The following is a 14,320-nucleotide window of genomic DNA, read 5'->3' on the forward strand; positions in this document are numbered from 1 at the left end:
CATCAATGAATTTGCGCTGAACCTGTTTGGCCTGCCTCATTTAGTCTAAGGACCTCGGGTTTACGCAGTAAAAAAGACGAGGAGGCGATACAAACTTTCACATGGGGAAATACACACACTAAATTACGATTCGGCTTTGTTTCATGCCGAAGCATCATTATTTAACTGCTCAACACACTGCATAGTTAAATGTGACTCCCAAGTCCCTTGGGAGATCCATTAATTTTTACGATAAAATTTACAGCGGACTAATTTGAGGCGCTGATTTTTATTTTACAAAGTAAAACACTTTACAACTCAAGGGAACTTCACCGGAGGATTCTAAAGTTTTGAGTTACAAAAGACAACTCCATGTTTTCGTGCTTCAAATAAAAATCCGAAATATATAGCTCATGCCTATTTCTCTCAATTATCTGAAAGGCTTTGGCCAGGGGAACTGTGGTATTGTGAATGTAGAATAACATATCTCCTTGTATTTCTTCCCTGAAAAATTTAAAATAAAAAGTTAATATAAAACGAAGACAGGTCTTTTTAAAAAATAAAATTATTACTTACAATAAGTAAACATTTCCAAAATTTGTAATCAGAAATCTGGAAATAACATTTATTACAGCGTGATTGCTAATTTCCGGTCTTCCATAACTATAAAAGGTATAATAAAATTATTTAATTGGCAAGGTATTGAATTATTTCAATATAAAATACCCCAATTCGCGAACCATTGCATGAGGTCTAGCCTTGACCATTAGAATCAAGCCACGAGTTGAATGGTTTCTATAGCTTTCGACTGGGCCAATTGCCATAAGTTTTCCCCTTTTTATCAAAGCTAATCGATTGCAAAGGGTTTGAAAATCCTCAATATTGTTTGAGGATAGTAAAATAGAACTACCGCAACTATTAACACTTTTAAGCACGTCCAAAACATCCGATCGATGGGCTTTCTCAACTCCAGCGGTGGGTTCATCCAAAATTATTAGGGGAGGTGTACCAATCACAGCTATTGCAGTACTCAGTTTTCGCTTATCACTTACGGTGTACATTTCCGATGTTTTATCTAGATGTTCTTTGAAATTAAGATTTTCAGCCAGTTCTTCGGATACATCGCGCACTTTTCTCGACCTTATGCCTCGAATAAGGCAAAATACTTTAAGATTTTCCCTACCCGTAAACTTTGGCTCAAAGCAATCTTTTTGGGGACAATAACCCAAGTATTTAAATGCCTGGTATCTATTCCTCTTTTTGTCCTGAACATCGATTCCTTTGACTGAAATACGACCCCTCGTTATATTCTGTTCTGATATTATCATTTTGTTAATATTCGTCTTGCCGGATCTTTCGCCAACCAAACCGAGAACATCCATACTAAAATATATATTAGAATTAATTTGTAAATCTATTAGGTTCATATATAACTTACGGCCTAAGACCAAAGGATATATCTTTGATGAATCTTCTAGATTGATTTGACCTCACATTTTCTAGAAGTAGGGTATGGTTTCGCATTTCGTTTTTTGTCATTCTGTTCAAATCGCAATTGCCTAGACATTCTTCACCAGCAGTTCTTTTAAAAAATATTTATTAACAGATTAAAAAAAAACCTATTCAAATACCTCCGCTTTTTTTTGCAAGGAAATCCTTTTTCGTAAAGCATGAGCAATATAAAGTAAAATATGGCTAAAAACATAAGTACCGCAACATAAAGTAATCCAGCCCAAATAACTGTCCAATGTGGTTTTCTTTCTGGAAAAATTTAAATAATGATATTATTCCTTATATATTTTATTACCAAAAATTACAATTTGGACATAGATTTATTTCGTAATACCTGCTTTTATTTACTTACTTTAAAAATACAAGCGATTAATTTAGGTGCTGGAAAAAAAACTTTGTCTGACATAATTTCCCTTTATTTTTATACCCCTTATTTGTGGTGGGTGTAAGGTTACAACAAAATGCTTTCAACCCTTTTTAAGGGTGAATGCATTTCAGAAAATGGATTTAATTAGATTATCTTGATATCATAACTTACGGCATTCATCATATAAATTCGATTTGATTCCTTCACAAACTTTATGCCTTTCTGCCTGAATGCAAATTGCATGCAGCAGTGCAATCGAAGAATAAATGGGTAATAAATAGAGAATTCCAAATGGTATATCCGGAGCTCCAAGCTCAAATGGAATGGCTGAAAATAAGTGTATTACAATTAATCATACGATTTTATTTACTTACCCAGGAGAAGCAGTAAAAGTATTGGTATTATCCAGCCATAAATTTCGCGATTAAAGAGTTGCAATAAAAGATACAAGAAAGTCAACTGTGCCAGATTAAAGACGATCAATGCAATTACATAGGCAACTAAAATTAAGTGAAATAAAATACAATAGAGGAAAAATATCTATACTTATTTACCCGTTTCATCGTTAAAACTTTTGCGTAGAACGATGTTCATTAAAACCACTAGCATTGTTGAAAACAGAGAAAGCCACATCCAATCCCAAAGCAAATGAGAAAGCCAAAATGTTGTCATATTTATGCCCTCAACTTGTTGCATAAGTTTAAAGCCAATGATGCGTTCCCTTATAATAAATGCAGCAAAAAAGCCAGTAAAAATATTTAGGCATAAAAGTAGTAAATATAATGCTTCCCTCCTAGAACATTCTATTTCCAAAGGGGTTGGGTTTTCACTGTACTGAATAGAGCGGAAGGGATGATTATAAAAATCAATGGTTTTCTCAGGCATTATAGCTTCCCTGTCATAACCCGAACAAAATCGATCCAGTAAGTCACTTAAAAATTAAATAATTCAATATTGGAAAATGTTTAAAAAACAAATAACTGATTACCTATTTGCCAAATATCCCATTAGTGCTGCTGCAACCGCTTCAGAATGCAGATACTTCCGACTGTAAAATATTTCATAATCACATTTATGCATTTTAAGGGCAAAGACATATTTATCATTTAATAGATCTTGATTTTTATTTAAATCATTTTGAGATATTTCATCAGCCGTGCAGCCTTTTATTTTATTTTTTAAAAGCGGTACTAAGGGATGCTGATTACTTTCACTTTCCACAAATGCATAACTGCAATCCTCGCCATATGAATCTAAATCCAATTTGCGAGCGCCTTGAGATGCGAAATTTCTGTTACCTTTATAATGGTATTTAGATTTATCGGGCGAGTTATAAAAATATGCAAGTAATGCCGCAAAACTCAAGAGCAAAAGCAATGGAAGTCCAAGGAACAACAAGGGGTTGTGTTTGATGTGGTAGAACTTTTTCAGCATCATCGCTTTCCACTGATTCCTGCATAATTTTCCACCCTTTAATAGACATTCATCCGGTTCTGGTAGGTTGCAAAAGTTATTGCACTTATTTAAGTTACATCCAGCAGATGTGGCATTTACGAATTTCTCTACCATTGGAGTTGTTCCAATTTGAATCGATTCCATATCGACACAATGTTTCGAATGTTCCAACTCTTTTAGCAAAGGTACAATTCCGCAACAACTGGATTGTGGAATATAGTAGGCTATCTCGCAAGGACTGTCACAGGATGCACTGGAATCGGGAATATATTTCGAAACCAGTGAGGTTATCTGAGGCTCCGGACAAATTTCACCCTGCGAGCACACCTAAAAAATAAGATTATTAGAATTATTTTTTAAATTCCAATTTAAAATCGACTTACCAACTGATAGCCCGACCCATAAGAGTTCTTCAAGAAAACAGAGGTTCCGTTGAATATCAATTGTCCATCGCATAATATAGCCACCCGATCGGCCAGAACATCGGCCTCTTCGATTTGGTAAGTGGCTACTATTATAGTGCGACATCGTTTTTCGGACTGCAGTAAGTCCCACAGTAATCTCCGCTCACAGGGTTCCAATCCTTCGGTGGGTTCGTCCAGGACAATAATCCGGGGATTCCCACAGAAGGCGCATGCCACCGAAAGTTTCTTTTTGTCCGCTTGTGATAGATTTCGACTTTTCACATTTCTTACGATCCAGAGATCCAGTGCTTTTAAATAGTTGTTCATGGATGAATTTCTGTATTTTCTTGGAGAATTTCGCAGAGATGAGTAAAAGTCCACGTGCTGTTTAACTGTCAAGGAATTGAATAAAGCATTGTGCTGCGGAGATAGTCCCAAAAGAGATCTGGCCGATTTGCGATGACTGATGATATTTCTATTGTCCACCTTAACCCATCCTGATTCCGGAGGAACGCTACCGGTAATGGAATTTATTACGGCCGACTTTCCCGAATCGGAAAGACCCAATATAACTGTTATTTGATCATCGTACATATTCATGGTGAAATTTCTGAGTGGAGCCTTTCTTTTTTGCCATTTTCGCAGCATATTAGTTTGAACAATTGCCGGGGTTTCATGATGGTTCGAATGGTTATCTGACTTCGATCTTCGACATTTTGAAACTCCATATCTTCCCGGAAAGCTCAACTCAATCAGTAGGCAAAGCAGCAAGGATATAAATGCTACTGCTAACATTATTATTATAATATCAACGAAATTAATGTTTCCATTATTTGTACTAGGCCTAAAGCTATTTTCTATTTTAGAAATATGGTTCCATTGCAAGCCAGTATTATCAAACCATTCGAGGTAAAGAATTCGACTTAGACCGGTAAGAAATGCATATTGAAATAATATGCAGAGCATGTATTGCAAAAGTAATAATGTTGATTGCAAAAATACATAAAGCAAGAAACTAAGTATGCAAAAAAAGGCCACGAGAAGCGCGGCCAAAGTGACATTCTGAATTAAACTATAAACTAAAAAACAAAAACAAATAGCAGACAATGCCCAGACTTCAAAGAAAAACAGCAAAGCTGTGAAACTTGAGCAATTCAAGACGTTTCCATTTTCGCAGAAGGGGGCCTAAAACAAATAGAAGAAAATTAAATGTTTAGTTAGAATACATTTGCTTTGGTTTTCAAATTAATAAGCGGTTGGCGCCAAACATTTAGCAAGTACTCAAACCATTGTTTCGATAGTTATCGGATAGAAGCTGAGAGGTGGTGCTACCAGATCAGAAAATTTATATGTCATTTTAGTGGAAGACGAAGAATGGATGGCGCCTTTTTTGAAAATTTGAAATAGGTTAAAAGGTCTGTGTTAAGTGCTTACCGTTAATAAAAATATAGTTAAAATATTAATCAGGCTCAGTAAAATAAAACTAGAAAAAAACCATGATAAATAGTGAAGAAAACGATTTGAACCAGCAATATTCATTAAATCCACTTGTTGTTTGGTCTTTTCCCGCTCCATATGCTAGAATAAAAGGTCTAAATTAAGACTTTAAAAAATAAAAATATATTTAACGCATTTTCTTACCATAACTAAGCGAATAAAAGGATAAATGTATAAGATACCCAAGTAAAATGTCAAAATATGTTCGCGACTTGATTTAATTGGGTCTACAAGCTTTTGATCTCTATCACTTTTATAGTTTTTGTCCAAAATGATGGGATTTGACAAGATGCTTACTCCATTATCCTTATATTTCCGGGCAGCTTTTCCTAATTTGGGTTGATTTAGAAATGCAGTAATAGCATATAGTATTTGAAGAAATCCTTCATCCCTGTAAACAGAAGATGGCACATTGTTGTCCGATTCCGATTTATCCGTGTTCCACAGATTAGTTGGCTTAGTTCTTAATGAGCTGGGAAATCTAATTGTAACCACAGTGTTATGCCCTTTAACGTTCCAAATAATGCCAGCCAAATAATTTTCTTTTCGAAGACGGTTTTCCAAATCTTCTTCGGATTTTGTCTGAGTTATTTTTTTTAGCTTTAAAATATTTTTCAATGCTGGTTTAAGCTTGGCTGCTACTGACTTTTCATTTGTGTGGAATAAAAGTTCCTTTAAGGGACTTTCTTGGTCTATGCTTTCCATTGAATTACTGTAGATATAAAGTTACTTATATTAGTTAGGAATTTAAACTTAATTGAGCGGAACTTACTAAAGTGGAGTTAGTTTAACATTATCCCCAAGTACACCATTTCGCGATGCAAAACAATGGACTGGATTTTCATGATTTTGGCCACATCGTAACCAAACTAAATGGAGCATTAGCAAGGGCAGTAGTAAATAAATCAACATCTCAAGCCTAGTGTAGGTCCTAAAGTTCTTTGCCAATATACTGCAGAATTTTAGGGCCATTGTATAAAGTATTTACTTTCGATTTTAAAAACATTAAATCATGTTTATATCTGTTATTCAATAATTACAGTTCATAAAAGGTAATCTTTTTAAAAAATATTTTCCGAGGGGTTGTACACACTTTTCATGGGCTACTACAGAAATGGATTTTATCAATATATTCAGGTAGATCCTTTCTGCTCGAACATAAATATGTGTACATGATAGATTTATCCAAAGAATATTTATATTCTATATTTATCGAATATTGTTTATTAGGTGTAGCGGTTACAAAAATTAACGTCGACCCGAAGCTCGGCCCCTTCCGCGACCCCTTGGACCGCCTCGTCCGCGGGCGCCTCTGCCCCTGCCGCGATTTCCCACGCGGCCGCTGTCCTTCTTTTTTGTCTTCGACTTCGGGGTGTCGTCTATGAGGAGCGTCTCCAGCGGCAGGCTGTCCGGCAGTATGAAGTACCTGATGTTGTTGCCGCGAATGCTCAGGGTCTCCAGGTGGACGGGGTCCCGGTTCTTGATCGTCATCCGCACGCTCTTCAGGTGGGTGTTCATGGCCACATCCACGCCGGTAATGGTGCCGTGGATCTGGGTGCCGTTCTTCAGTTCAATAGTCACAGTCTCATGACTTAATTTCATCAGGAATCTGCAAGGTATAAATGATATTAGACAATTTCATTTTAACCTTAAACCTTAAAAAGTATCTTATTGGGCGATTGGAACATACAATTGTTAGAAAAGCGATCGTTTATTTCATTTTTAAAAATTAGTTCTTATAGAGGCAATTATATTAAATATTTTTTAAAATAATATCTCATATGATTTTTGCGGATTTTAAAGTCTTGACTTTTTAAGACTGAACTGAAACATGCAATTATTATTTTTCTTACCAGTTAAAATATCTTGAAAAAGTAATAATAAATAAGCAAGTAAACATGTTTTAAAAAATAAAGTTAATAAACAAAATATAATTTTCATATCAAATTCATTGCTACAGTAAATATTGTGTACAAATACAACAAATGGGCGCATCGCTTTTACATGCGTACATGTGTACATTTTGCACACGCCAAAAACTGAATGAAACACACAAACACTCGGTTCCCAACAGAATCGTCGATGCAATAAGTAATTGAAACATAGCCTACCTTACTAATTTCATGGTTTTATTTGTTTTTCAGGGATTTTCTGCAAAAAAACGCGCACAAACAATGCCGGCAGTTTACTTGGGATTTGGTGGTTGTGGTGAAGTATTCTTGGCATGCGTGACTGTGTGTGTATAATAGAGATGTGAGAAATGTATCAAAATATCGATATTTTTGAATATAAATAAATATTTATGTCGTGATTTTTTCACCTGATATTTGTTTAAAAAAACATTTTCAAGACTATAGCTTTGCGAACGAAGTTGATTTCTTTTTCGCTGTTTCCCCCGAAAGTTTCTTTTTTTGTTTTTTACAGAGACCGAAATTAACAATTATTTTATTTTTATTATTTTGTATCGAAAAAATCAGGATCACACTAAAAATCACATATGAATATCCGCAATTACCTAAAAATATTTAAATATTTTTAAATTGGTCATGAAATTAAAGTCCGAAGGTAACCGTTAAAGTTTTACCGGAATTTCATAGAGTTGCCAGAATTCGAAGTGCATCTTTGCCCTATATATGAGGCATTTGAAATTTTTAGCAATATGATTCGAAATGATCAATTTTTTAATTCCGATTTTTAAGATTATTTAAATCAAGAAAATAAAGAAAAGTAAACACGGAAAATAAATTGTTATATTTGGTATATTTACAAAATGAAAATGGCGTTCGAGGTATACTTCTTAGAGCCGGATGGTATTATGGGGGAATACTCCCACGGTCACTCTAAAAAGAACCCATATCGCGAAAAACAAAAAAAACAATCCACAAAAAATAACGATTAATGAATACTTGTTCGCGGTTGCCGTCTATTAAATGGTTTTTTTAAAAACGCATTTTCCGGTATTTGTTAGTCACCGCGGCAAGAACTCGGCATAGAAACCCCTTTTACGGAACGCAGACATCGAATTTAATTTTTGACATATGTATTTATCCGGCTCGGAGTGAGAAATAGCCATGGCGTTCTTCCAGCGACGCATGTCGCTGCTCTTAAATATAGTCCTTGCATATATTTTCCTTTGTGCGATATGTGTGCAAGGATCGGTGAAACAAGGTAATGTTCCGAAAGGGAGTTCCTCGAGTCCTGAGAACATATAGCAAAAGTGCAGCCTACATACTTACATACATACATAAAGAACGGTTTGTGGGTGTCAACAAATTGCAGGGTCTCTTTTTTTTGTTTTTGCCAATGTGAATGGAATCTCCTAAAACACTCTGCACAGAATAATGTTATCAATTGGCGGCTGAAAAACTAATAGGGCTAAACATTTTTAGATACAGCCGTACTCGAACTATGTCGGTAACGCCCAAAGATTACGGCGATGGGGTGAGATTTCAATTGGGGCTAAACAAAAGTAGTCGAGCATACATATGTATGTACACTCTTCCCGATGCACATACATACGGACGTGCCTATGTCTGTGCGTACATACATACAACTCTACGATTTATCTTCTGGAATATACATATCTATTTGTAATATTTATGGACTGAAATACGTGTTGATTCCGGAATTACATTTGATTACTATCGCTAATTTTATGGGCGTTCTTATGGGTGGAGTTTTATTTTTATGTCTGGCCCTTGGGCGCTGACCACCCAACCCCCTTTTTTCTGGGTTCCATTATAAAGTGGTTAAAATGTTATTCATATTTCTTAAAAAACTAGATCGTAATAAGGTTTACATCTTACACCAAGTAAATGCAATAAATATCTTAAAAACTTTTTTTTATTTTGGTTATAACATAATTTTCGGCGGATAAAAAAAATAAAATTGTATTTAAATATGTGAATATATTTATATAAATTGTGATTAATATTTTTCATTACAGAATGGGCGGAAATAGGAAGAAACCTGACTTTAGAGTGCGCGTCTGAAAACGAAGCAGTAATATGGAAGTTGGGAAATCAAACAATTAATAAAAATAATACAAGGTAAAAAACGTATATTTAAATATTTTTTCTTACAACATCTAAACAATTTCTTGTTTTCAGATTTAAAATCAGAACTGAACCCTTGAAATCCAACGACGACGTTAGTGAAAACAATGAAAGTCAAGATTTTATCAAGTATAAAAATGTCCTGACGCTTCTCGATGTAAATATAAAGGACTCGGGAAACATCACCTGCACATCCCAGACTGGCCAAAATCTTTCGACTGAATTCCAAGTTAAGCCATACCTTCCATCCAAGGTACTGCAAAGTACCGCCGACAAGATAAAGAGAAAGATCAAACAGGACTGTGTGTTGCACTGTTTGATTGAGATGTTCCCGCAAAATGAGACGACGAACAAGAACCTTAAGTGGCTCAAAGACGGAAGCCACTTTGAGTTCCTGGACACCTTTTCATCCATCTCAAAGCTGAACGATACACACTTGAACTTTACCCTGGAATTTACAGAGGTCTACAAGAAGGAGAATGGATCCTACAGGTGCACTGTCTTCGATGATACGGGTCTTGAAGTTACCTCCAAAGAGATAAGCCTTTTCGTAATGGAAGTGCCACAAGTTAGCATTGATTTTGCCAAGGCTGTGGGGGCTAACAAAATATATTTAAACTGGACCGTAAACGACGGCAATGATCCCGTTCAAAAGTTCTTCGTTCTTCTTCAGGAGGCCGGAACACCGACTTTTACCTACTATAAGGACTTTATAAACGGCAGCTATTCATCGTATATTTTTGACCATTTTAAGGCGAACACAACGTACTTTTTAAAAATTGTGGGCAAGAACTCGATTGGCGACGGTCAGCCCACTCAGTTTGCCCAGGGCATCACCACGCTCAGCTTTGATCCCATATTTATACCGAAAGTCGAGACCACCGGCAGCACACCGTCGACCATAACGATTGGCTGGAATCCCCCGCCGCCGGACCTCATCGAATATATACAATACTACGAACTGATTGTCTCCGAATCGGGCGAGGTGCCCAAAGTGATTGAGGAGGCCATTTACCAGCAGAATTCACGGAACTTGCCATACATGTTTGACAAGCTTAAGACGGCCACAGACTACGAATTTAGGGTTAGAGCATGCAGCGATCTAACCAAGACCTGCGGACCGTGGTCCGAGAATGTGAACGGCACAACTATGGACGGCGTGGCAACGAAACCCACCAACTTGACGATCAACTGCCATCATGACAACGTGACGCGAGGCAACTCAATCTCCATTAACTGGGATGTTCCCAAGACGCCAAACGGCAAGGTTGTTTCTTATTTTATTCACCTGCTGGGCAACCCCATGAGCACAGTGGATAGAGAGATGTGGGGACCCAAGATCCGCAGAATCGACGAGCCCCATCACAAGACCCTCTACGAAAGTGTTAGCCCCAATACAAACTACACTGTGACGGTGTCCGCCATCACGCGGCACAAGAAGAACGGCGAACCGGCCACCGGAAGTTGCCTCATGCCCGTCTCCACGCCGGACACCATTGGCCGGACCATGTGGACAAAAGTTAACCTGGGCTCCAAATACGTCCTCAAATTATATCTACCCAAAATCAGCGAACGAAATGGTCCCATTTGCTGTTATAGACTAAATCTAGTTAGGATTAACAATGACAACAAGGAACTGCCGGAGCCGGATAAGCTGAATATAGCCACATATCAGGAGGTGCACAGCGATAATGTGACCAGAAGTAGTGCATATATAGCCGAAATGATCAGCGGCAAGTACTTTAGACCCGAAATATTTTTGGGCGATGAGCAGAGATTCAGCGAAAACAATGATATAATCAGGGACAATGACGAAATTTGCCGCAAATGCTTGGAGGGCACTCCGTTCCTGAGAAAACCCGAGGTCACCACCAAACCGCCATTGAGTTCACTATCAAGTAAGGTATTCTAAATTAATTTCGTGATCTTTTTTTTTATTCTTTACTGTTATTCCCGCAGATTTTGATTCTGATCTACCACATTCCTCTGAAAAAGACAACTTTATCAAGGGATCTAACTTAACAGAGCATGCTCTTAAAATCTTAGAAAGTAAGTTGAGAGACAAAAGAAATGCGGTGACCAGCGATGAGAATCCAATTCTAAGCTCCGTCAACCCAAATGTGCCACTCCACGATTCTAGTCGAGATGTTTTCGATGGTGAGATAGATATTAACTCAAATTACACTGGTTTCCTAGAGATTATAGGTAAGTAGTTATTGGAAACTCTAAAAGAAAGTAACTTATATTTTGGTATTTCTCATAGTTCGGGATAGAAATAATGTGCTGATGGCATATAGCAAATACTTTGATGTAATTACTCCAGCTACGGAAGCGGAACCCATTCAATCCTTCAATAATATGGACTACTACCTAAATATTGGGATCAAGGCCGGAGCCGTACTTTTTGGTGTTATCCTGCTTCTTATTGTGCTGTGGGCCTTCCATCACAAAAAAACCAAAAACGAATTGCAGGGCGAAGATACTTTAACCCTAAGAGATTCCCTTAGGTAACTACTTATTAATAGATTATTTCTATTTATTTATAATTAATATTTAACCTTTTCTTTTACTATCAAGCAGGGCTTTGTTCGGTCGCCGAAGTAACAACCACAGTCATTTTATTACGTCTGGAAATCACAAAGGATTCGATGCTGGCCCCATTCACCGATTAGACTTGGAAAACGCCTATAAGAACCGCCATAAAGACACTGATTACGGATTTCTCCGGGAATATGAGATGCTGCCCAATCGATTCAGCGATCGAACAACCAAAAACAGTGATTTAAAGGAGAACGCCTGCAAAAATAGGTACCCCGATATTAAGGCGTACGATCAAACTCGCGTGAAATTGGCGGTCGTAAATGGACTACAGACAGCAGATTATATTAATGCAAATTTCGTAATTGGATACAAGGAGAGAAAGAAGTTTATCTGCGCACAGGGTCCAATGGAGAGCACCATCGACGACTTTTGGCGAATGATTTGGGAACAACATCTGGAAATAATTGTGATGCTTACAAATTTGGAGGAATATAACAAGGCCAAGTGTGCGAAATATTGGCCAGAGAAAGTATTTGATACAAAACAATTCGGAGATATTTTAGTGAAATTCGCACAAGAACGAAAGACTGGAGATTATATTGAACGAACCCTCAACGTTTCGAAGAACAAAGTGGGCGAGGAGGAGGACCGCAGACAAATCACCCAATACCACTATTTAACGTGGAAGGACTTTATGGCACCCGAGCATCCGCATGGCATCATCAAATTCATACGACAAATAAATTCCGTCTACTCCTTGCAAAGGGGGCCCATTTTAGTGCACTGCAGCGCTGGTGTCGGTAGAACCGGTACCCTGGTGGCTTTGGATTCGCTGATCCAACAACTGGAGGAGGAAGATTCGGTGTCCATTTACAACACAGTCTGCGATTTACGACACCAACGAAACTTTTTAGTCCAATCATTGGTAAGTTAATATAATACGACTGTAAAATAGTTTAAATTAACCATGGATTTCGTTTACAGAAACAATACATCTTCCTTTATCGGGCTTTATTAGACACTGGAATTTTTGGAAACACGGATATTTGCATTGACACCATGACTTCAGCCATTGAATCACTCAAACGTAAACCCAACGAGGGTAAATGCAAATTGGAAATGGAATTCGAGGTTTGTACAATTTGATATCTACTTTCCGGCGATGTACTTATTATCGTTTACTTTAGAAACTGCTGGTCACAGCGGATGAGATAAGTAAGTCGTGTTGTGTGGGCGAAAACGAGGAAAACAATATGAAAAACAGAAGTCAAGAGATAATTCCCTACGATCGTAACAGAGTGAGTAACAGAGTCTTACTTTTATAGAAGGACTGCTTAAAATATCTTTATGGATTTCTAGGTAATACTGACACCACTTCCAATGCGGGATAACTCGACCTACATTAATGCATCTTTCATCGAAGGCTATGATAACAGCGAAACCTTTATAATTGCCCAAGATCCACTTGAGAACACTATTGGAGATTTCTGGAGGATGATTTCAGAACAGAGTGTTACCACCCTGGTAATGATATCTGAAGTAAGTATCTCCCTCATTGATTTCCCATTGAAATTAATGTTTAATTTGATTTACAGATCGGAGACGGTGCCAGAAAATGCCCACGATACTGGGCGGATGATGAAGTTCAATACGACCACATACTCGTGAAATATGTGCACAGCGAAAGTTGTCCGTACTATACGCGCCGTGAATTTTACGTTACGAATTGCAAAATAGATGATACGCTGAAGGTCACACAGTTTCAGTACAATGGCTGGCCTACTGTGGACGGAGAAGTTCCTGAAGTCTGCCGGGGCATTATTGAACTTGTAGATCAAGCATACAACCATTACAAGAACAACAAAAATTCTGGTTGTCGATCTCCACTCACAGTTCATTGCAGGTAATTAAAGGGAGATATTTTACCTTATCAATTAGACTAATTACCAATTCTTTTTCAGCCTGGGAACTGATCGAAGTTCTATTTTCGTCGCAATGTGCATTTTAGTCCAGCATCTTAGATTGGAGAAGTGTGTCGACATCTGTGCCACAACAAGGAAATTACGATCTCAGCGAACGGGACTTATCAACTCATACGTAAGTTGATATTTAAATATGTCTTTGATAAGCAATTACTAATGGCCACATATCCATTCTAGGCACAATACGAGTTCCTACATCGCGCAATAATTAATTATTCAGACTTACATCACATAGCCGAGTCAACATTGGATTAAGTTAGTTATGTATATACGAGTACATAATGCACGTGTTGGAACATCAATGCATAGTGTGCCATGATAAATTATTTGTATATTTATAAAATCTTTTAATAAAGTATTTACAAGGGCAAATGTAATTTTTTTAACGAATTAGTTTGCCCGAAACATAATATACATACAAATATAAATGTAGTGTATACGTATTGATAAAACTACCAAAGGAAAATAAGTAACATATTTTATAAGATACAATGTAATAAAAACTGAGAATAAGAATTGTACTTTTTA

At 37.1% G+C, this 14,320-nt stretch overlaps 3 protein-coding genes across 5 annotated transcripts; 1 reads left to right on the forward strand and 2 right to left on the reverse strand.

Annotated features, from left to right (window-relative positions):
* Nucleotides 1-229: 229 nt before the first annotated feature.
* On the reverse strand, nt 230-6,240 carry LOC138913004 (ATP-binding cassette sub-family A member 17-like). Of its 2 annotated transcripts, XM_070215156.1 has the most exons (13): nt 5,987-6,240; nt 5,359-5,926; nt 5,152-5,295; nt 3,697-4,902; nt 2,847-3,640; nt 2,413-2,789; nt 2,233-2,358; nt 2,030-2,185; nt 1,611-1,740; nt 1,418-1,561; nt 706-1,362; nt 556-642; nt 230-483 (listed from the first exon to the last, which is right to left on the reverse strand). In XM_070215156.1, the coding sequence occupies exons 1-13, from the start codon at nt 6,184-6,186 to the stop codon at nt 309-311; spliced, it is 4,764 nt and encodes a 1,587-aa protein (XP_070071257.1). In that variant the 5' UTR covers nt 6,187-6,240; the 3' UTR covers nt 230-308. The 2 variants fall into 2 exon arrangements, with proteins under 2 accessions (XP_070071257.1, XP_070071258.1); XM_070215157.1 differs by lacking the exons at nt 230-483; nt 556-642; nt 706-1,362; nt 1,418-1,561; nt 1,611-1,740 and having other exon boundaries at nt 2,030-2,171.
* A 154-nt stretch (nt 6,241-6,394) lies between these two features.
* Nucleotides 6,395-7,485, reverse strand: SmD1 (small ribonucleoprotein particle protein SmD1). The gene is made up of 2 exons (XM_017147935.3): nt 7,326-7,485; nt 6,395-6,823 (listed from the first exon to the last, which is right to left on the reverse strand). The coding sequence occupies exons 1-2, from the start codon at nt 7,337-7,339 to the stop codon at nt 6,463-6,465; spliced, it is 375 nt and encodes a 124-aa protein (XP_017003424.1). The 5' UTR covers nt 7,340-7,485; the 3' UTR covers nt 6,395-6,462.
* Nucleotides 7,486-8,038: 553 nt separating this feature from the next.
* Nucleotides 8,039-14,313, forward strand: Ptp69D (Protein tyrosine phosphatase 69D). 2 transcript variants are annotated; one of them, XM_017148055.3, is made up of 12 exons: nt 8,039-8,382; nt 9,161-9,263; nt 9,324-11,167; nt 11,229-11,474; nt 11,533-11,776; nt 11,847-12,735; nt 12,795-12,941; nt 12,998-13,108; nt 13,170-13,349; nt 13,406-13,713; nt 13,772-13,907; nt 13,970-14,313. In XM_017148055.3, the coding sequence occupies exons 1-12, from the start codon at nt 8,286-8,288 to the stop codon at nt 14,045-14,047; spliced, it is 4,383 nt and encodes a 1,460-aa protein (XP_017003544.2). In that variant the 5' UTR covers nt 8,039-8,285; the 3' UTR covers nt 14,048-14,313. The 2 variants fall into 2 exon arrangements, with proteins under 2 accessions (XP_017003544.2, XP_070070724.1); XM_070214623.1 differs by having other exon boundaries at nt 11,850-12,735.
* The last annotated feature ends 7 nt before the right edge of the window (nt 14,314-14,320 follow it).

The sequence above is a fragment of the Drosophila takahashii genome, chromosome 3L, assembly GCF_030179915.1.
Source record: "Drosophila takahashii strain IR98-3 E-12201 chromosome 3L, DtakHiC1v2, whole genome shotgun sequence".
NCBI lineage: Eukaryota > Metazoa > Arthropoda > Insecta > Diptera > Drosophilidae > Drosophila > Drosophila takahashii.